The sequence below is a fragment of the Clytia hemisphaerica genome, unplaced genomic scaffold, assembly GCF_902728285.1.
Source record: "Clytia hemisphaerica strain Z4C2 unplaced genomic scaffold, Clytia hemisphaerica genome assembly, whole genome shotgun sequence".
Classification (NCBI taxonomy): Eukaryota; Metazoa; Cnidaria; class Hydrozoa; order Leptothecata; family Clytiidae; genus Clytia; species Clytia hemisphaerica.
Window position 1 is genome coordinate 173,600 of NW_027104420.1, and position 22,934 is coordinate 196,533.

At 34.9% G+C, this 22,934-nt stretch overlaps 2 protein-coding genes across 2 annotated transcripts in view; one reads left to right on the forward strand and one right to left on the reverse strand.

Moving 5' to 3' along the window:
• Positions 1–6,523, forward strand: part of LOC136820283 (prolyl endopeptidase-like) — a 32,594-nt gene extending 26,071 nt beyond the window's left edge. Inside the window, exons 14-19 of the mRNA XM_067076475.1 lie at positions 3,496–3,565; positions 4,015–4,164; positions 5,113–5,198; positions 5,519–5,585; positions 5,892–6,074; positions 6,381–6,523. Coding sequence (XP_066932576.1) covers positions 3,496–3,565; positions 4,015–4,164; positions 5,113–5,198; positions 5,519–5,585; positions 5,892–6,074; positions 6,381–6,431 — 607 coding nt within the window. The 3' untranslated portion in view covers positions 6,432–6,523. The remainder of the gene's footprint in view (positions 1–3,495; positions 3,566–4,014; positions 4,165–5,112; positions 5,199–5,518; positions 5,586–5,891; positions 6,075–6,380) is intronic.
• A 4,461-nt stretch (positions 6,524–10,984) lies between these two features.
• Positions 10,985–13,561, reverse strand: LOC136820282 (uncharacterized). The gene is made up of 3 exons (XM_067076473.1): positions 13,356–13,561; positions 12,221–12,484; positions 10,985–11,601 (listed from the first exon to the last, which is right to left on the reverse strand). The coding sequence occupies exons 1-3, from the start codon at positions 13,426–13,428 to the stop codon at positions 11,411–11,413; spliced, it is 528 nt and encodes a 175-aa protein (XP_066932574.1). The 5' UTR covers positions 13,429–13,561; the 3' UTR covers positions 10,985–11,410.
• Between the last annotated feature and the right edge of the window lie 9,373 nt (positions 13,562–22,934).

Sequence of the window (22,934 nt, forward strand, 5' to 3'; positions counted from 1 at the left end):
TTTCCGCCCGATACGTCACTTTATTTACTAGCCATATATCGGGTATCTTTGTCGAAATTTTAAAGGTTTGTACTGTTGAAGCTCTTTAATTCGATGTGCTTCTATTCGAAACGCTCCACATTATTCAATCATTTTTAAATTTACCATCCACACGAAACTCTCATAAACAACGCTTCGCTATTCAATACACTCCCTTATCCGATGAAATCCAATTCCTAATAAAAATAACTGACCTTTATATATCCCTGGACCAAGCTATATCCGCCATCTTTGATCGGAGTTTTTTTTTTTTTGGAAATCCTACCCGAGAAGAAGGCCTTGCAACGTTACAATACACTCCCTTATCCGATGAAATCCAATTCCTAATAAAAATCACTGACCTTTATATATCCCTGGACCAAAAAATTAACGTCAAACGGCGCTACATTGTCAATCGATTTACCGCTATTGAGTGGTGCTGCCATTAGGGTACCGATTTCAAAAAAACTGCGATCAAAGATTTTTGGTTGGCTGGGGTTGAGTAACTTGGTCCAGGGATACATAATGAAGATATAAATCTAATGAGAGAGCAAGCATCATAAATATATGTGGCTGATAAATTTAAGTTTTCTACCATTAGTTTTCCAGCAATACATTTTGATTCTTACAACCTCCAATCCATACATCATTTGCATTGAACTTAATAAGATTGTGTTGTGTTTTTATAGCAGTGTTTGATTATGTAAATCAGCGTTTTGAATCACAGACATGATGTTTTGACTTTTGGTATATTCAAGCGTATTATGTTTGTTTTGATATTTTATGCTTTATTTTTTTCATTTCTTCAAGACAAAAGTTTCCTTTTCGGATCAGCAAACCAATGAGATTACGAAATGAAATTATTACATAATAATACACATTTTTATAAGAACCAGTTAATTTTTTCTCGGACCGGACTTAATTTTTTGAATTTTCAGGCTGAAATGCATAGGCGTAGCGAGATACCCTGCAAAATTTATAGATGAGAGCGATTTTTACGACACTGTGATTATTGTCTTTGTTTTATCAAAAGATTATGAATTATGTCCTAAACATCTGCACTCCCTTATAAATTTTGCAGGGTATCTCGCCTACGCCTAAATGCTCTTACGATGTTCTTAATACGCTTAGTTTCTTTACATAAAACTGCAAACCAGTACTTTCTGAATAATTTTTGAAATCGGATACTCTGATTGCTCTTAAATTTGATCCTGGTCAATTTTCAGCCTTGTGCCCTTATATTAGGCGAGACCAATTTGATAAGTTGTTTTACTGGCCCGACCGACCCTGAAATTCCAAAAATCGAAATAAAAATAAAGTTGATTTTGGTAGTACATTTTCGTTTTCATTGCTTTACATACTGCCAAATTTTCAAAATTTTGGTAGTTCTTCCAATGTTTTAAGAATTTTATCTTCAATCTTTCATTTTATCCATCTTTTTATTTTCTATTTCGCTACTACTAGATGTAGTAGTTTTTGCTGCATTTTTAGGAGATTTGATAAGTGAAATTCTACTTTTATTTTTATTTTTTCACCTACCGACCGACCCTCTTTTTAGCTTAATTTTTATAAAAAAGTGTGTAGGATTTTTAATTGGTTATACGGGAATAACTTTCGTACTATATTCAATGACGATTTTAGAAGAAAACATTTTCAGCACTTTTTCTTCACCAGAGAGTAAATTCTGTTTACTCTATCACGTGTCACAAAATTTGTTACTTTACCATTGCAAAACTTCCCTTTTATTTTTGAAATTTTATCATTATGTGATCGCTTGACGCATTTAAAGAAGAAAAAAAGCTTTTTAAGTTCTTAGAAAAGGTTTATCACTGTTTTTGTTACCAGACCTGAATTTGGAATAAGTAGCTTAAGATATCGGTGTAGATTGTAGATGGTGTAAGTTTAGAAGAAATGTTATGATAGTGTTACTTTTTAGGATGATCTTTTCTGAAAGGAATCATTATCCATCAGCTTTAATATAACGCATTCTTGAATTACGAAATCTTTTTTATATAAGGTAATACTGCAACAAAAAACGACTAGACCTAAATATAATTCCCCGCTTAGTATCTACCATAACAAAGCATCAAAGATCGACTCAGTTCATTAAATTCTATTCACTCCATAATTTTAATTCTTTTAACTTCAATTGCGCGTACTCTCGGGTACCTAATAAGCGTCCCCACCCAGGACATTTATTCAAACGCCCCCCCCCCCTCCCCGCCTATTCCAAACCCCCCGTTCATATAGGTACCAGAGAGTACACACCCCAACTAAGAAAAAAATGCCAATCTCGACTTAGGTTTTTATTCGGGTGGTGATTAGAAACAGGGTGACATGGGTCATGGCGCTCTATGCGGTACATTACCTCAAAAATCAGGCGATCTCATGTGATGCAAGTAGCATTTAAAGAGTACACGTTTTTTTTAAGAATGTTTTTTTTTTTCATCATGATATTCTTAACATTTTGGGAAAAATCATCCTGAAATATTTTCACAGTATTCTTAGGTCAGGACGCAAAGCCAGCCTAAATCTAACATGCAATATATACCTCAAAAAAAAATTGGGCATTTTTGTGAAACTTCTTAGCATTGCTGGGGAATAATTGGCAATCTGCATGTAAAAGGCCTTAAAAGTGGCATTATTAGTTTCATTACCAAATTCTATGATGGTGGTATTCTTAGCATATTCTTATTTTTTTGGCCAATTTCATCATGAATATTCTAATAGAGTATATTCTTATAAAAGAACAAGCGTGTAAGGGGTGATTTCCAACAAACCATAGAAATAAGAAAAATCCATACGGTACTTCCTCACAAAGATTTGAAATCTGAAAAAAAAGTCAAGATGTGATCAATTTTAGACGACAGGGAATTGGGCCCAGAATATAAAAGAGTTAAAAAGAGCCAAGCATCCTTTAAGAAATTGGTCTAGAAATACCTTCAAGTTTTCTTTTCTCAATCAAAAAATGTTTGCTCGTTTTTGAGGTGAGAAACTTTCCTTCTGCTACACTGCCATCAATCATGTCAACTGAAAGTGGTAGCTTGGACATTTCCTCGTCAATAGTTCAATTTTTTTAAGAACTTGATTTTTTTGGCTTCATCATGAAAAAGAACCGTATTAAAGATACTTTTTCTGGTGTGCTAGGCAACCCTGGATTCCAATAATATTTTCCTCATTTGGCCAAGCTATACTCTCCCATCAACTTATACGGACATTTCAGAGGTAAAGGAGGGTAGATGAGGTGCGACCACCACATTCTAGGAACGCTGAGACCCATGGACCAGGCACTCCAATCGAAAATAGACTCTCATCATGACCGTTGAAGTTTTCTCGGGATGGTCCTTGATTACATGTCCCTCCTTAAACCAACATGAAAATGCTTTCTGTCGGGTTAGCAGATATTACTTTAAAACTGTGATTAACTTTTAACTTTTTTTTCACTCCCTTGATATTTCTCGATTGTAATATCTTTAGAGGTGGTGGTGGTCTTGGTCGGAAATGGTACAATGATGGAAAACTACAGAAGAAAAAAAGCACCTTCATGGTAATAATCAAATTTATCAAATCATCAGAAATTGTTGTATTGTTATATAATCTGATAACAACTTTTTATTTCGCACTTTGACTTTGGTTGTCTTGGCGAATTGTCAATTTTGTAAAATTTATCAAATAACTCCCGTCAATATATTACCCAATTGAACTTTCATCCGGAAAGAAAACATCCAAAATGCAATGGTGAGGAGAAGCTTCAATGATATTCTCTTCTAGAATGTACAGATGACGCTCTCTAATTCTATTTTCAAGGGGGGAAGGTTGAATTTTTATCGAACGAGAGAGTGTATGGAATGGTAGAGCGTAGTTAATGAGAGTTTCTTGTAGTTTCTTCAATATTCTCGAAAAATGAAACATTCGAATGGTAGAACGTCGAATTAGAGAGCGTCAACTGTACAATGATAATATTTATTTATGAATGAATTCTTCATTTAATAATAGGACTTGAGAGCCTCTTTGAGGAGTCTTCATAACCAGAATATCTCGAATCCAAGCAAGACAGCATTATATGGTAAAAGTGCAGGCGCTCTTCCAATTGGTTGGTTACTGAATCAAAATGCTGAAAGATATTGTAAGGCCGTCATACTTCAGGTAAAGTATGAGCAGGGTGTGACAATGACCCTGAGACTAGAGACTGATTCTGACTGAATTTAATTTTCTGATTAGTCAAGCGAAGTAGATTATAGGATATCACCATTTTGAAAATTTTCATGTTGGTTTTCTATAATTTTGATGAAAAAACTTTCCGAAGGTCTGGAGAAGAATCTTATGGATGGGAAATGAAGCAGATCATTTCCCATCAAAAAAACACGTATGGTTTTCAGAAAAACGCCGGATTGAAAAATAAAATTTATTGTGTAGAAGAAATGTGTCGTGCAAGCAAAAAAAATTGCAAAGAAAGTACTAAATCTAAGCTGTCGTCCCAAATGATACGATATTACAAGATCTAATAATAAGTAGAGTTCATAGTAGTATTCCAATTGGCAACAATCTTTATGAGAAATTGAGTGAGTGAATGAGTGAATTTTTACTGACGTTCGGTTGTTCTGATATTCGCCTCAAATTTTTCTTGACCTGTTCTTTTTCAGGGCAAAATTGAGATATTTTGGACTTTCACCCAATTTTTCTGCTTTAACTCTTAAAGGTTTTATTTTTACATAAGTATTGTCGTTTCATATCAGACACATGTTTCATATCAGGACAGTGTCTTCTTATTGTTATATTGTGCTGATATAAGCAAAAAATGTTTTTCTGACAAAATGTCAGATATAAACAAAAATGTTATTCTGACCAATGTCAGATATAAACAAAAATGTTTCTTTTTGACCAATCTTACTCAACGTGTCAATTCAATATCAAAAAGCTTGGGAATTAAAATTGATGAGCAAGCAAACGATATCACTCTTATTTAAAAACAAAACCTTTAAATTGCTTGATTCTCAGGCTCCAGTCTCTCCTTTCTTCTTATAAGATAATTTTGTTGATATAGAATTTACATTTTTCCATGCCCATGATTGCTACTTGTTTTGTTATTTCCAGTCTCCTTTTGTTTCCATCTTACACGCGATGTTATTGGAAAACCAACAGCTCACAACATTCGAGTATTTAGAATGGGGTAACCCGAGGTATGGATGCATTTTATTTCTTTTGAAGTATCCAAAGCTTTTTTACTGGTCGAGAAAATCTGCCACGTTTTTCAATAGCTCAATTATTTCTACCGAAAATATCCGAAAATATCGCCAAAATTCAATTCGGTGAAATTAAAGGAAGGTGAAAATGAAGAATTTTAACACAATTATCTGTTATAAGCAGTTACATTTCTTTTAGATGTGATTCTTCATCAAGTTGTGAAATTACTCATCCAATTCCCTCTCTTGTTCGTTGGACACTTTAGCTCCCAATTTGACATATGTCAGTTTACACTCACTTAACTTTCTATTTCTAGGGAAAACACGACAGATTATGATTATATGAAAAGTTATTGCCCATACTTTAACATGTCTGTAAGCAAGGTGCAGGTTTCACTTCTTTATTACTACAAGGTCAGATTTGTCAGCGATCCGTAGTGTGAAGGTAGACAGAGTATTCGGCTACGGGGCTCATTTTCGACGTTCGACATAATCAATCATAAAATCACTTAAAAAGTGTCATAACCCCCAACTCATTTCCTCAAAAGTTTTTGCGCATGCAGTCAGCCTTAGCATTTCTGATTCAAGCTGGTACAATTCTTGGCATCGCTTAAAAAACGCACCCTGGGTAATAATTTCCTTCTTTTTAAACTCAGGGGATTACTGAATAATTAATTCTTTTTTCCACAGAATGATCCGGCAATCCTAGTTCGTACATCTCTTCATGATAACCACGTGCCTTCATGGATACCTTTACAGTGGGTTGCTAAGCGGCGGCAATTAATCCAAAATGGCGGATATTCAGCCAATGAGAACCCTTTATTTTGCCAGGTGGATAAAAAAGGAGGGCATTACACGCAAAATGATTTTCATGTAAGATTTTCTTTGTATTTAAATCCTATTGGTCGAGCGTTTAAAGGGTGTTATTTAATGTATCTACTATGATTTTCTTACACAGCATTTTTAAATAAGATGAGAACAACTTTAGCTCACTCCCAAATAGCCCGAGCACAAAATTTTACGAATTCCTTTGTTTGTTCGGCTTTGTATCATCATAAAAACAGTTTTTTTTAAAGCGCTCAGTTCTTGATTGGGAGGTTTGAAGTTTTCTCGAAAAGAGACCATCACAATAGTGATATTATCAATTTTATCAATTTATTCTTCATTTGGTATTTTTAGGACGTTGATAACATTTCTTTCCTGGAAAGATTGAGCTTTGAGCATCATTGAGCTGACTTCATTTCAGACAACATTAGTAATTCTGACTATGCTCATAATTGGTTTTGTGATCAATATACCCAACTACTGTTGGTCAACCACAAGTTATTTGAGCGTCATTTATTCGCATTCTTTAAAATCAAATTCACGACCGAGACGCAATTGCCATAGTTTTATCGCTGGTAGAAATGGAATATGGAGCAACCAAAATCCTGTAATTTAGCTCATTTTCTAAAACAAACGAATGAGTTTTTATTGATTCACACTTGCTCGGTGGGAGCTCCCTATGATGAAGGTTCAGCTCTAAACTGATATAGGGTTATCTAAGCCTTTTTTAGAGGATTGACTATATTAACCTAACAATGCCTACTCTTCAGTCAAAAGTTAACGCTCGACATACAAAATCTTTGCTTGAACTAAAACTAGATGTGGAAATAAGTTATTTTGTTGGTTTCATTTGGCCAAATTGGTCGACGTGATGCAGAATGAACTGTAGTAGTCCTTACTCTCAGGGGCATTAAAAGAATATGTTTAGGAATCACTGGACATCAATTCTACCTACTATCAAACATGCTCTTTAAATGGGATGATGACATCCTGGTCTTTTTCTAGTACTGAAACCGATGGTGTCATATTGGAATAAAATAAAGTTTTGCTGCAAAACATATTTAGTCAGATTGCCGTCTCTTTTAGATTTGCTTATGACGTCCTTTCTCGATAAAGGAGAACCTTTGGCTGACTCATCAATCTAAGGACAATCTACTAACCCGTATGAATTAGGGGGGGGGGGTGAATTTTTTTTGGGAGGGGGGTAAGTTTCGACGGGTTTAATTAATTACCTTTATGACATGCTCAAAATCAGGCATAAAAGTTTGAATACACGGGTTTCAAAATTCTATCAATGCAGTCAAAACATGTGATTACTCGGAATAGTTTACATGATTTTATTCCCATGTTTCTTACTTTACAATTTACAGCTGATAACTTTATTAGTGTCAATAAATTCGAACCAATCAGAAATAAATGTCATGTAACAAACACATAAAAATTTCGAGTAAAAGCGTGATTTGTCTTCAGACTTTGATTTGGCAACCTGTTTACTAGTTGAGGGTTCTCCTTCATCAAGTAGGGATGCCAGATAAAACTAGAAGCAGAAGGCAGTCTTAATGGTTCTTTTTAAATACTTTTATATCAATATATAAAATCAAAGTAATAGGATTCATCTGAATTAACGTCGTTTCAAAAAGACCTTCGGGTAGTTTCGGAAGGTTAGGCAGTTTTGGAAAGTTGGACAGTTTTGTTACTAAAAACAAAGATTTTTCGTACCTTTAAAAAAGCCCTCCCCAATCTCATGCCGGTTATCCCGGGACAAATAGCGGAAAAATCCCGGAAAAGTCAGGAGAGTTTTAGTGCGGGAATGGGAATCTTATACGAAACGACAATACACAGGGCGTCTGATAAAAAAGCCCCATTATGATAATTATTTGAACCTATATTATTTATTATGTCCTGATGTAAACGTTTTCTTTATTTTGGGGAAAATGTTCCAGTAGTTGAACTTCCAACCCCCTTCTGGTAACTAGTTCCCAATGTATGTCTATTCTTATATTCTGATTCTAGTTCATATCATATAAAGAAACTCTTATAAAAAAAACAAGAAGAACTGGAATATGAAAACATGACAAACTGTTAAAGGAGCATACTACCTAGTGCCAAGTAAGTCAGTACGAGTTATTCTTATTAGGGCTATAAAGTTTTCTTGGAACCATTTCTGAAATGAAATTGGGCACTTCCAGAAAAAATTTTTACATGGGGGGTGGAGGATATAAGAATTTTTAGTGATTTACCCCCGGACAGGGTGACTTTTGGTCCCCCGGACAAGCATCTGCTGACCCCCCGGACACACCAACTAACCCCTGGACAGAGCAAATTTACACCCCGGACAAGCCAAATTTTGATGATTTTTTGCTACCCCCCGGACAATATATCCACCCCCCCCCAATGTAAATATTTTTCTGGAAGAGCCCATTATTAATTTTTTGACTCCTTTTTACAAATACGTCAACCTTATCTAATAGAATAACTTCATTGCGTTTCGAAAGTGTAATTTTTGAACGAGATCTGACATTATTCGTAATTTGTATTTTTCAGTTGCAGTGAAAATTAAGTAAGCCTTGAGCTCTTACAAACTTTTGTATGTATGATGTGGCCAATAACATATAGCCGATGAAAGCTAGAGTCGAATATCCAATGTAGGATTTGAAGTCTCTTACTTCCTTTCATAAGTTGCGCGGCCCGTTCATACAAATGCTAGATTGGAAGTAACATTTACCGCCAGAATTCGAATAATATGCAATGTAAAAACAAAGGAAGTGCTAGATTCAATCCGTCATCCGAATTTTAGGGCACCAGTTTTGGTTGTATAGGAAAGGATGGAGATTCCTCTCTAGTATTCATCTTATTGGATGTGACCGTTTGCATTTTAACATGTGAGATTTAGGGATTTTTTTTCATTTATTTTGATAGGTATGGCTGATTGCTGAACAACAGAAGAAATGTCTGCCACTTCTAAGCCAATTAAAATCAAGGAAGTCATAGACACCTTTTGTTTACTATTTCGTTGTCATGGGTACTCAAAAATCTCCGCTGAGATCCTCCGCCAATCAAAGTTCGACCAACGTGACGTAGTCATTCCTTTATTAGATTTTGTATTCAATGTTTTAACCAAAAATTTGGATCATGATTTCAGTAGCTGGAACAGCTCTAAGAAATTTATGTTGGTTCTGTCAATGCTGAAAGAGGTTGGCTATCCAAGAACACATTTGCTATTCTGCAAAGAGTTGGTAAATATGTCAAGTCAAGAGTTGCTTCTTGCCTTTGGTTATCTATTGGTCAAGCTAGACATCATTGGTAAATTGCGACATGACGCTTTACATTATGTCAACGCTGCTATCATTGAATCTTGCAATCCCAGCGATACACAACCGTTAACCAAATCGAAAATTTCATTAAATGATTCTGTACGTTTGACTAAAAAAATCGAATTTCTACAACGCGATTTATCCACAGATTCTGGTTATCTGGAAAAATTACTTCGGGAATTCAACCAAATAGACGAAGAACATCTACAGAGCTCATTAATTTCACGTGGTGAACCACCAACTAAAGATGGCGGCGCTGAGATGAAACATTTTGTTAAACCGAACATTTTAGATTTGATATTTTTTCAGAATTTCAAATTACAAGAACACTGTATTGAGCTTTTAAAGAAACAAATTGAAATGCTTCGAATACATAATAAATGGGTCCAGCAAGAATCGTTATTTTGGAAATGGTTATCCAGTATTCCAAAAAAACACTGTACTAAAGCATATACATTGGGAACTACTTCAGAACTTTTAAGACAACCAGATCAAGAAGTTCCATTCAAAAGGTTTCTCAGTGATGATTTACTAAAAACCATTTTCCAACAGTGTCAATTTGATTTTGATGATGAAACCGAATTATTTAATGAAGTTCTGGATGAGAGTTTTAAAAATTCTTTGGACGACTTAAAAAGTAGTATCCGTAAGATCGAGGATGAAAATAAGAAATGGTTGCAAAATCTTGTGACTGATAGATTCCCAAATTATGTCCAGCTACCTGAACTGAAAAGGTAAAATGTTTCCGTCACGTGTACAGTTTTGCTTTATACATGGCACGCTTTCTTTTATAAGACGCCGTGATTTTTGGCCGAGGCTCAGCTGTTTTACATTCTTTTCGTGACCTTCAGGCTTGAAATGTTCCTATTTTATAGCAATATATTTCGCAGGTCTATTGACCTCTATGAAAATCCTGTAATGTTCTTTTTTCATTTATTGAGGGGCTAAACAAGATTTTATTTGCCATTTCTTATATCTCTGAGGCAATGGTCTTATTGTTCTTAGTTTATAATGTTTATAAGAATAAGGCCAAAATAAAAAAACAACAATATTAAGAATAATACTGAGCCTGGGACGAAACGACGAAATTTAAAGCTAATTGAGAGGGATTAGTAAAAACAGGGTTTAAAACATAAAATACCATAAAAATAAACCTGTGATGAGAAGAATTTTAAAGTCTCAAAAAGAAAAGTAGCCGAGCCTCATCAAAGACTTACTGGTTTTATCAAAAAAGAATGTTGCATGCTGAAAATTTTGTTATGAAAATGCGTATATTCTTTGTCATATACACGTTTTTTTTTTATTAGAACACCTAAAATTTGGCTGAGCCTGGATGTGCTTATTTTTTTAGCAATTTTTAGCCTGAAATGTTCTTAGATGCGTTCTTAAATTTTCAGACTACTCTAAATCGACAATATCATGCAAAATAAAGAGCACTTAAAATTGGTAAAATTTGGACAATATTTGACTCTCGATTTAGAAAATCCATTCCTAATAACCTAAGTTTGTTTAAAACTGCTTATAAAGAGGAAAAAATTGTAGTTTCTTGTCATTTTTTTCCAAACTGAGGCTGGGCATGTTCTTACGATGTTCTTAATTTTTCGTTGAATTTCAGCCTCAATGTTCTTATAAACTGCGTTCTAATAAAAGAAAAAACGTGTATTATTTATTTACATTGTAAAATAATGTTAAAATAATTTTAATTCAAATTACATTAGAGGATTTCCTAAAAAAAATTTAATATTTTTTATTAATCAAAATCCTAATCAAAGTCTTTACCCTATAGTTATCTTCATGCTCATAGTGACCATAGCACCTTCGTGAAAATTCCTTTAAGAAAATCATTCAAATTGAAAGTTAAGAAATATTAGTCAAGATCTGTAGTCAAAGTCGTGTTTACAATAGTTCTTTAGGAGATTGTGCTACCATTTTTGTTTGATGTTTACTCCAAAATCTTTTTCCCGTCGTTCTCATAATTACGATCTAATTTCTTTGAAGTGAACAAAAGAAAAAACAACCGGAGTAAACGTCAATCAAAATGGTAGTGCCATTTCCTATAGGATCAAAAGTTTAAGATGCTCTGCAGCAGCAATAATTGGGTCCACATCCACCAATCGTACATGAATAATGACGATAAATTGCCAATCCTAATTTATGAGAGTCGGTGTATTCTTCGTAATTATCTGCTAATGACGGTTGTCGTTTATACACGTGTAGTGATTCCGAGCATGCCCAGTTTAATCCTTGAACCTCGTGTGGTCCTGCATAAACAAGCATGGAATAAAATTTGTTAAATTTTCCTATCGCAAAATGATCTCCTTACTTCGTCTTTTGACTAAGACCACTATATACCTAGCTTGTACCAAAATAATGCTTTTTCACATTCTAGCCCCTACCCTTGAGCTTCTACTAAAAGGCTCCGTCCTTTCACTGTACAGAGCTTCTAAACCTCGACCTTCAACCTTTCAGCTCAAAGCCAGATCCTTGTCCTCCCAATTCAGGGCGACTAGACCTTGCTATTCCACTGTCTAGCATTATACATTCGATACATCTATGTAACTCAACAACCTAATCTGGTATGCTAGACGAGCAAAGTAATTAAATGAGAGGACAAAATATTTATACAAACTCATATTATCCCGTAACAAGAATTGAACATCTACAATACTGTATTAAACACATTATTAACGACTCCAGTCTAAACCTGAGCTGAATATCCATACTGCAGATATCTCCTTTAGACACAAGAAAAAGTTTAAATCTACTTTCACAAACTGACGTTTTCAATACAACGACTTAAAATACTTTAGGGCCTCTATAAGTGAATGTGGATGCTTAAAATATTACTTGGTGCTCTTCAATTAGTACTTGTTTTCTTACCTTGTTTTCTCAAAGCATGGTCAGTGCAGATATCTTTACAAGTTGGTTTTTCGCCACACGTTCGGCGAACAGCATAAATCAAACCAGGTCCTTCACTAGGTAATGCTGCACAAATAGACATTGCAATTTCATCCAAATAATTATAGAAATATGCTCTATAACCACGTCTGGAGCGCTTCAGACTCTCTTCATTGCTGCCAGAGGTCTTTGATCGAATACTGTTTAAGAAGATTTGCGAAATTGGCAGTTTCTCTGGATCCAAGCCTAAAAAATAAAATTCAAATTTGATTACTGTATTCTTGGTTAAAGTGGTACCGTGGAGTCTCTTTAACTTGAACCTGTATAACTCGAGCAAGATTTTTGGTCCCTTTAGTTGACAATGCCTTATAAACCTTGTTACTCCACAATTCGAAATTTCCATGATTCGAACAAATTTGTGTTCCCTGTGCATGTTCGAGTTATGGAGACTCCACTCTGTACTATTTTATGATTTATGAATGTTCATTGTCCAAGAAGCCTAAAAAATAAACATGTGTACTGTGTTTGTCAAACCATTTATACCCTTTTAGTTTAAAGAAGTCTAAAGAATTCTCCCAAATTATTTTTAACCATTTTAACACCAAATATAAATGTTAAATGTCTTTTTGGCAAAGATTCTGATTGATATTCAAAACATATTTTTCATTTTTCAGCTGAAATATTACAAAATGAATTAACACGAATAGAAACATTTAGAGATTGCAATAATTGGTCATCAATAAACTACTGTAATTTGCTTTTTGGATGATTATGAGGATGAGGCAACAATGACACATTTGGAACTTGCGCACTCGTAAGTTTAATTTTTCTAACCGCCTCCATTTTCTTACGTTACGTTTACGTTTTCATGGGGTGAAAACAGATTCCTTTTCCCACTGGGGCTGAAATCACAGGATATTTTCCCCATTTTTTTGGTTTTGGTCAAATTTGCCAGTGGGTCCCACCGGGTCTATGACACAGGGGATGTATGATGTTTTTAAAGAGTGGTTCATAAGTCATGGGAAGATTTAAAAAGAAAGACTTTGCAACACTGTCATAAGAACAACACCCGAATTTCGAATAGCTAGACCTTAAAGCAAATTAAAGATTCTGTTACCTCTCTTCTGTTTCTGTGTTTCAAGGCTGCTCATTGCTGCAACCAAGCAACAAAAAATGACCAACGTCCGCATAACGACTTCTTGTACACAAATATCCCTACTATTTCACCAATTATAAAGTCATTCCATTAGTGAGATTTCAACTAAAGTCTGTACACGATTAAAGTTTGAGAAATTATTTTAGACACGGTTGAATTATTTTAATGGGCCTAATGAACGTGCAAACAGTTCTGTTTCGCGCGCAAAACTTTGTGTTTAGTTGTGTTCAAATTACTCACTTTCTGTATTTTTTGTTAAATTGTAACTAAACATTCTGCATTAAGGCTTTTGATTAATATAATTCAAAAATCACTTTCATTTTTGAAGATCTGCCACTTTGCAATGTAGAAATAATTAAAATATTTTCACTACAGAGCTAAAGGGTGCTAACATGATCAGAAGGCCTCCTCTAAAATGTGTTGTGGTCCAGTCCTACTGTACCAGAGTATATCTCACTTAACATGTATAGTAACACCTGGGGGGGGGCAGCCAAGCAAAATGACTGACGAGTATGTGCGGGCACTAAGGGTGTGTTTTTCAAGGCATCCAAAATGCACTGTAAGGGTGGGTTTTTTGCCGCCTGCACTGTAAGGGTACGAATTTCTAAATTCTAACAAAAATGAAATTGTCCAGTCAAAGTTTTTTAAAGGGATTCGATCCCCTTTACCTAATCTTTTCAAATATTGGATCAAGTACGTATTGGATCCCTTTTTAGATGCAAAATTACGTAAATATATACTGTATAGAAGAATCACACCTAAATTCACAAACGAAATCTTTGTTTGACCCATTTCAATCACTTCAGGGAAAAAAGCTAGACTGCACTGTAAGGGTGCGATTTTGAACGCCAATTTTTAGCCTGCACATACCGTCAGTCCAAAATCCGACTGCCCTAGACCCTCCTTAATCCGATAAAATTAAACTTTTTAGCCTAAGTCCATCGATGTGCGGTGATTTATCAAGAGGCTTAGGAAAAGTACTTCTGTACCACCCTTTTGATGGTTGGCAACAATTCTTTTTTGTATATAAATTGGACAAATCCAAAACTGTCCAACCTAACACAATTATTTCAACATTACCACCCCCTTTCATTTCTCCTTTTGCGGGCGGATTTCCTATCTGTGCCTCAAACCGTTCACCGCAAACGCTTTATTGACGCATTTCATATGTAGGAGGATTTAATCCTTTTGGTTATTGATTTGCGGTCAAAAGATGAGGTGTATTTATGGTTAAAATGTAACGCATTTTTTACTTTTTATTAAAACCCCGGGGGGGGGGGCACTCCAGGTAAGTGACCTACCGGACGTGCGGCCCTTAAGGATAGGTTTTTTGGACTTTGGAAAGTGCACTGTAAGGGTTGATTTGTGAGCAAGTGGGAAAAAGTGCACTGTAAGGGTGTAAAATTTGAGAAAATACCAAATTTTGAGATAAAATTTGAGAAATTTCAAAACATTTTGCCCTGAAAAGGGCAAAAAAATTCGAAAAATTGCACTGTAAGGGTCGATTTTCAGCCAAATTTTTCCTGCACTGTAAGGGTCCGATCTTAGAGACCTGATTTTTGGCCGAACGTACGGTTGTTTTCGAGTGCCCCCCCCCCCGGGATTAAAACCAATACCTACTCGCTCTTACATGGAAAGCAAAATGTTTTCGTTTTAAAGAAAATCATAGTGGTGACGCACGGGAAGTCCTTGTTGGTCGTACAAATATTTTGAAGCGAGTTTGCTTTTTTCAATCAACACCTAATAGTCTTTTTCGTGCCATTGGTTTTCAGCTACTTAACATTATCTCCACCGGCTAAAAGTTTCTACCAGTTCATTGACAGCAGAGGCGAAATCGAAATTTTTTTAGCCCTGTAAATGTAAATGACAATTTCTACGCTAAACATAGTTCGGTAAAGGAAACGACCCCTTCTTATAGTAGGGATGCGTATCTAAATAAAGAAGATCAAAAAGATAAAAAATTCACAGTAGACTCCCCGTTATTCGAAGCTCCAAGGGGGGGGGGGTAAGAATTTACTTTGAATAACCAGGAGTTCGAATAACTGAAAAATTCATTTTCCATATTTTCAACTTAACCTTAATGGGGTGGACTTTTCTGAATTAATTGAGGCATTGTGTTTTAGTTGAGCGAAATGAATTGGAAGAAATCGACGATTTCCCAAGAAGGAAAATTCGAATAACTGAGGGTGATTTAGCCTATAATTGACCCCAAGGGGAGTACAAATCGCTTCGAATACTGAAAGCTCGAATAACTGAGTGTGTTTTTGCCTGAATTGGATAAGCAGATCTAAGGGGAAAGCCATCTCACTTCGAATAACGGGGAGTCTATACTGAATATAAAATTACACAGCGCTATGACTAACCAAAATTTAAAGTAATTTGTTTTATTAAGTCGATTCAATTATTTTTCTGGGGCTATTTCCGTATTTAGCGGTAACCCGTTACAAGCAAAAATGACAATTGGACTGCCATAAGTCTGATTGATGGCCATTTATTTATACATTAGGTACCCCTCATCAATTGAGATGTACCCTTCAGCCAAAGTCATAATTTTATTTATAGAAAACTGATTCAACCTTTGACAGTATTTTGACTAGCACATCATCTCAATTTCGATAAGTTCAATTCTCGGTCTTCTCCCTTTTTTTTCTAAATGACGCTTAATACATATCAACCTGCTTTAACAGGTTCCATGATCAGCCGGCTCGGCTATCTTTGAACTGAACATAGCATGACATGGAGCAGATATTTGAATCAAAAACCCCTGATTTTTAGGGTTAAAGCCTTTAAAAGAGGGGCCCTTCGACCACTAAACAAGCCATCGCTCCTATTTTTGATGCTCTTTCAAAACCGAAAGCAGCGAATGAATGGGATCATGGGTAATCACAAAACCAAGAAATCTTAATGTTTTAATTGAAGGCGAACAATTTGATGGTCAGGTATTTGACAGTTTGTGAATGTAAACATGTCCAGTGGTTTGTAAGGCTCCAATAACATGTTATTTGTTTTCCGTTTTTTCTTGGTTGAATTAATTAACTTTATACAAATGCTTGTTAGAAAGGCTCCAATCCATCTTTGTTTGTTTGTGTTTTCAATTAAAGGCTGATTGTATGTTTATGTGTTTTATACCACAAAATATTTCAAAGCTGTCTGGTCAATTTAACATCACGTTCATTGCCGCGACCTATAGACGCTCTCTAATACACCGGTTGACAATTTTTGTCATCGTCACGCAGTGCCGTAGCAACTGAGTAGGGGGGCAAGGGGGCTATGCCCCCCCCCCAATAACTTTTTTAAAAATGGTTATTTTGCAAAATGCAAAGTTTTATGTTGTTTTTTCTCGAAAGCATTTTGTTTTGAGTGCATTTTCAAGCAATCTAGAGCTCAAATTTTCAAAATTTCCCCCTCGGGCCAAACCATGGTTGGCCCTCGCGGTGTCACTAAACTTCAGCCCCCTCAATATAAAAATGCTTCCTACGGCACTGCCCTCACGTAACTACAATGAAAAGTTTCAAAGATATTTTACGAAAAATGAATTTTTTGGAATATTTTTTATATGTTTTCTTTCAGTCATTTGAGGTGGGCCACTTTTCCATCAAAGCAGATCAAAGTGAAACCTTTAGCGTGTTTCAGTTTTCAAATGTTTCTATTTGATGAAAAATGTTTCTAGTGGCTGCAGACCTTAACCCTTAGACCACGAGGGACGCGTATATGTGTCCAAAACAAGCCAAAATACTGAGTCTAAGACTTGAGGCCATAGCTCCGGACCACTTGATTTAAAGGGGCACAAACCTTTAATAAATGCTTTTAGAAAGAGTATAAAAATAGCTTTCTAATGGTGCCAAAACCATCTTCTAAATCAAAAGATACAAGCTTTTATGGCACTTTAAAGATTTGAGTTTCAAAGAAAAAATTTAGAACAATTTGAACTTTTTCCACAAAACAGCGCACTCAAAGGGTTTTAAAAAACATAAAAAAAGGCTGGGCAAAAGAAAAGAATATGAAAGTATGACAATATCGATATAGCTTACAACCGTGTATCTAATGAGCTGTAATATCGTTTGGAAGGGTTATTCTGCTAATTTCATCAATATCAATTTTTCAGTATAAATTGTTTCCTTGATGACCCTGAGAACGAACAAAGTATTTATTTGGAATAAAGTGGTCACATTAAATTCACTTCTAAATAAGTTGCGAGAAGCATTTAATTTTCTCCTTATGTGAAAAAAAGCGTGAGAAATTCTTGATCCTGCCCAATTAAGCGGTACTCATAATCATTACGTGAAAAGGAAAAGATGTAATATACTTTCCTTTGAAACGTCTAATATTTATATTTGATGCTTCTTATGTCACTGGCAAATTCATTAAAAGTTACCAGGTTGTAGTGCTACTCAAATTCCGTTCCAGAAGTAATACCTTGTTGGAAAGATAATTTTGAATGCATTTGTTTTTAAGCCGGGAGGTATTACCAAAATTTGAAAGTAAAGAAAAAAAATGAAGATTATTCCTCTTTGACAAAAATTGTTTTAATATTATAAACACGGCTGAAACATCGCTCAAGTATCCAGATCATTGCTGTTTTTCTTGGATTAAAAGTTACTCTTCTAAGAGCATGTTCACACGCCATGGTTCCGTTTCACTCCGGAACGAAATGAAGCCATACTATTGGTTACATTCAAGTGCTACGTCACTTCTTACCAACAGAATAAACGTCACGTGTGAATATGGTCTAAGAACCGAAATTGGCGATCTAATTGTAAAAATGGTCAATCTCCAAATTCCGTGCTACTGTAATGGAATAAATCTTCGCGGGGATTGAATTTTGCAGTTAGGTTTATCCGCGAAATTTTAAGTTTTTTAAGGATGACACCCAAATCCGCAAAATTTAATCACCGCGAAAATTTATCCCATTAAAGTAGTTGAATCCGTATTCCAATACAACATTCGGTCTACCTCAAATTAAGCAATTTATATACACACAAATAGTAAAAGCATGGAGTTAAGTACGGACATATGATATGAGCCCTCCCCACTGGGGAATAGGTCCTACTCCTTGCGAAGTAGGAATTCCTCCTCTTTCGATTTCGAACGCTTAGCGCTGTCCAGACACCGCTGGTTCTGTGCACGCGAGACAGGGATGAGTGACACCACACACCACAATGCCTGGCATATCACCCACACTCTTGTATCAGAGTAGTGGTACCCAATTCCCCTCACATTGTATGGGTTGACCCGGGCAAAGGTGTGTCCATTTGCCAAGTGAATCGTAGTACTACAGAGGGAATCGAACTCGGGTCTCCCAGACAGGAGTCAAGAGCGATGACCACCACACCACTACGCCTTCACGGACATAGCTGAAGATTAATTTGATAACACTTGGTTTTTTAACCTTGCTTTTGAAACTCTCTGCAACTTTAACCCGGATATCCGCATTGGTTAGGGATTTTAAAAGAAGTTAGCTAAGTCTAGGGGAGGGAGCAAGAAAATATTGCAACACGAGGAAAAAGGTATTACGTGATAATCTTTAGCTTGCTCAGCAGGTGCTGGCAGACTTTTTGTTCGTTGTCAAAAAGCTTACAAAGAAAGAAAAAATTTATGGATTTAATTTTTTTGTAAATTTATAAAGCTAACTGTTTTTCTGCAGACAGATTGATTAATGACTTACCATTAAAACTTTTTTTCAACTGCTATCGTTATTACTTCAATAACAATAGCTCATCAATCATGTGATGTCACTTAATCACCGACGAAGTGGTATAAAAGAAGGAGATTTTTTGTAAAGACTTTCATAGAACAAATCTGAAAGCAGTTTTCACTCGCAAAGAATACAACTGAAAATCACTTGAAAGCAGTCCAACAACACAAGATGGTCGAACTTAAGAAACTAGTCAAAAAATGCTGCCTGGAAACCACCAAAAAGACGACAACATCAACGACGACCAAGATAGTCGCAATCACCAACGCTAAAACACAAACGAAAAGTATCCAACAATCTTCACTGACGAAGTCTTCATCTCAGAGAAGTTCATTGAGAAGCAAACGATCACCCAATGAAAAACAGAATCATGACATTTGGATGCAAGCTTTTCGTTACAGTTGTCGTTAAAACTCGTTCCAGTCTCTTTCACCAAAATCTTCAGACAATGGTGTCAATGATATACACAAACAACCCAACCAAGGAGAATCATCGACGTTCGCACAGCATTGTTGGAAATGCATTCTTTTGACGACTAACGGAGAAGCTCTATCACAAAACTTTTGAATAAACAGCCTTGTTCTTACAAGGATAAACTCTGCTGCATATCACATGGCATCAAGTTTTTATATGATAAATAAATATTTGTTCAATATAATTTTATAGTGTTTGGAGTAATTAAAATATTTTTTAATTATTGTACCCGAGTTGTAAATAAAATTATTTGGGTTCTAAATAGTTTTTATTCCTAATTTATATTTTACTTTAAAAGAGAAAATTAAACATACAAAAGCTATAAACTTTTTATCTCAGCTTTATTTATAGTGACAGCAGTTTGGCAATTATTTTTTTTAAACTTATCCGACAAAAATTGTACACGTTATAATTTATAAATGGTATAACGGTTTACACAGGCTCAAATCTCTGACGAGCTTTTCACAAGGTATAATTTCATAATGTAAATTTCAAACCACCAAACTCTAAATTATCACACAGGCATAGCATAATCATATTTGAAGCTTAATTTTTGCAAATGATATTAAAGTCCAATTAAGAGAGCGATCATTTTAAGTATCTACTAGAGAAGGTGGAGAGTATTTCTAAAAATCGGAACAAATTTCGATCCCTCCACCCCCTCGATATGTTCAAAAATCATTTTTCCAAATCTTTTTAAAATTAAGATAATTAAGATTGCAGCATGCAATGGAAAATAAGTCAAGTTGATTGACCGACAGGTATCGAAAAAATATTCAAAAAAGGCTCTGACAAATGGTTAAAAATACTTCCTTTGAATCGACCTGTTATACCAAAAGGATTTCGCATCCAGGATGGCAAAATCCCACCCCCCCCCAAACTTCTTGAAATCTTCCACTCCTCTTTAATAGATACTTTATGACCGCTTCCTAGGGCCCCTTCCTAAGTTCACCAAAATAAACCCAAACGTTCCTCCGTTTGATTATATAAGCAAATTAACCTAAGTATTGATTCAAAATCCTTGTAAAAATGATATACCGTCAAAAAAGATAACATCCTTTGTTTAAGGGCTCTAACCAAAGTCGAAAAATTAATTTTAGTATTTGAACATAAAAGTGTTTTAGGTTCTTAACACTTTTAACAAATAATTGCCTTTATAAATTGCTTTTTAATCAAATCCCTTAAGAGTAATTAAGAATTTAATTGCAAAAATGACGCTATGAACTTTAAAAAGACGTTAATAATATGTTGCATTACCTTCTTTCATAAAAAGTGCTAAGTTTTAATGGGTAATTAACCTTTTTGTTTCGAAGTTTTTTCAAACTGTCCGCAAAAAATTGAACTGTTTTAAATTTTTCGGAAAAATTTTCTAAAATAATGCATCAAAAGTTATGGCTGTTTTTCTATGAAAAATTGGGATGAAAAATTGGTCAAAAAGCACTATTTTCAAGATTTTGAGACAAATAAGCTTTTAGAAAAATTTCCGAAAATCTATATTTAGTTCGGTTAAAGATACACCATCTACCGCAAAAATGTTTTCAAAATGTTTTTTCTTTACCAAAAATAAGCTCTTCAAAGTTGAAATACTCTTCTTCGCATTAGTCTTCATTTTCTTCTTCATCAAATGTTTTCAATTGGCCTAACAGAAAATGTATAACATGCCATAGTTTTGTGTGCTACATCAAGTAGAAATTTATATTTTGTAATTGGCAAATATTAAAAATTCACTATGGTAAGAGCCCTTAAGTAAGCTAAAATTTGTGTGTTTAGTTTATGGCATGTGGTTACCAATGATTTTAAGGAACATGGTCTTGTGGAATTCTTCATGAAAAAAGTTTATTGATTCAAAATTTTCCTTTTAAAATGCAGAAAAAAAAAAGATCTAAAAAAAGGATCTTTATTGATCATACAAGGTGGTTACGGTTGCTAAGAACAACAAAATTCAGCGCTGTTGTGCTAAAGAATCATATTATCTCCACTGATACACCAGGCATGAGACAGGGGTGTAGATTTAAGCGGAATACAGTATTGTGTTCTCTTAGTGGACCAAAAGTTTAGAAATATCTTCTCCATTTATCTCCACTAATACACCAGGTACTGAAACAGGGGTGTAGATTTCAGCGGACCACATTAGCAGTGCAGTAGTGAATACTTTTGACCAAAAATTTAGAAATATCTTCTCCGTCCATCTTTCAAACCATTAATTCAAATGTGTTTGAACCGCAAACGAGTTTAAATAAAGCAAACTCAAATTGTCATTAAATTTTCCATATAACGGCTCTCCTCTTTAATTTCACATCATCATTAAGGGATTAGTGATCTCTGTGAGAACCTCTGCCAATCTAATAGATGGTCATTTCAAAACCTTGGTCATTCTCACTTCCGCCGTTAGATTTTTGATACAATGTCCCATCTCTCCAGCTCCTTTCGGACGATTGTTCAGAATATCAATTTTCTTGAGGTATTATTGAAAAAATAATACTTTTCTCCAGATCGGGGCAAGATAGGCAAAATGAGTGTCAGATAAGTGCAAGCCATAAGGGTCCCTTTTTTAAAACCCTCAAAAGTCTCACAAGGGTAAAAAAACATAAAACAGTAATTGAGTCTCTGACAATGTCTCGAATGTACGAAATATGGTTATAAATTCTTTTAAATTTGGGTTGAAAAAAGGCTCTCACAGGTTTTGTAAAAACGTCAATTATAATGATCTTTGAATTATAAGCACAGGAATAAATGCCTCAGAGTCAGTGATTTGTGATTTGGGTATTCTATCATATCTTTACCACATATGTTATTAAATTCCTTAACCATCCGACGATAAATAAGGTACACGCTTTTTTTATAAGAATGGTGTAAATCCATTTCATCATGGATATTCTTAACTTTTTTGGGAAAATCATTCTAAAATATTCTTACAGCATTCTTAGGTTAGGATCCTAATTCAGACTAGATTTAACATTTAGTACATACCCTAATTTTCAAGCATAAAATGACATTTTTGTGAAAGGAGTGAGCCTTACTTAGGGGTATTGACAATTTACAGTTAATGCTCTGAAATGACATTCTTAGCTTGAATAGCAAAATTCCATGAAGGTGATATTCTTAGCATATTCTTAATTTTTTGGCCATTTTCATCATGGACATTCTTATAAAGTGTATTCTTATAAAAAACCGTGTATGCTCTTGACCTAGAGGAAGTTTGTGCGTGATTGATTGTCACTCTTAGATTCTCGAAGGAGGGGTGGGGGGGTCCACCGGGTCTGTGACACAGGGGTGTTTAGATTCTCGAAGGAACATACAGTCAATTGGAAACATTTATCATTGATTTTTGATTTATTCTAATTTTAAAACTAAACTAGATTAATAAAGAT

Coding starts and splice junctions, on each gene's coding strand:
- LOC136820282 (XM_067076473.1), bottom strand. CDS start 13,428: ATGCGGACGTTGGTCATTTTTTGTTGCTTGGTTGCAGCAATGAGCAGC. Junction 12,485..13,355: donor AACACAGAAACAGAAGAGAG/GTAACAGAATCT, acceptor TTTATTTTTTAG/GCTTGGATCCAGAGAAACTG. Junction 11,602..12,220: donor CCATGCTTTGAGAAAACAAG/GTAAGAAAACAA, acceptor TTGTTTATGCAG/GACCACACGAGGTTCAAGGA.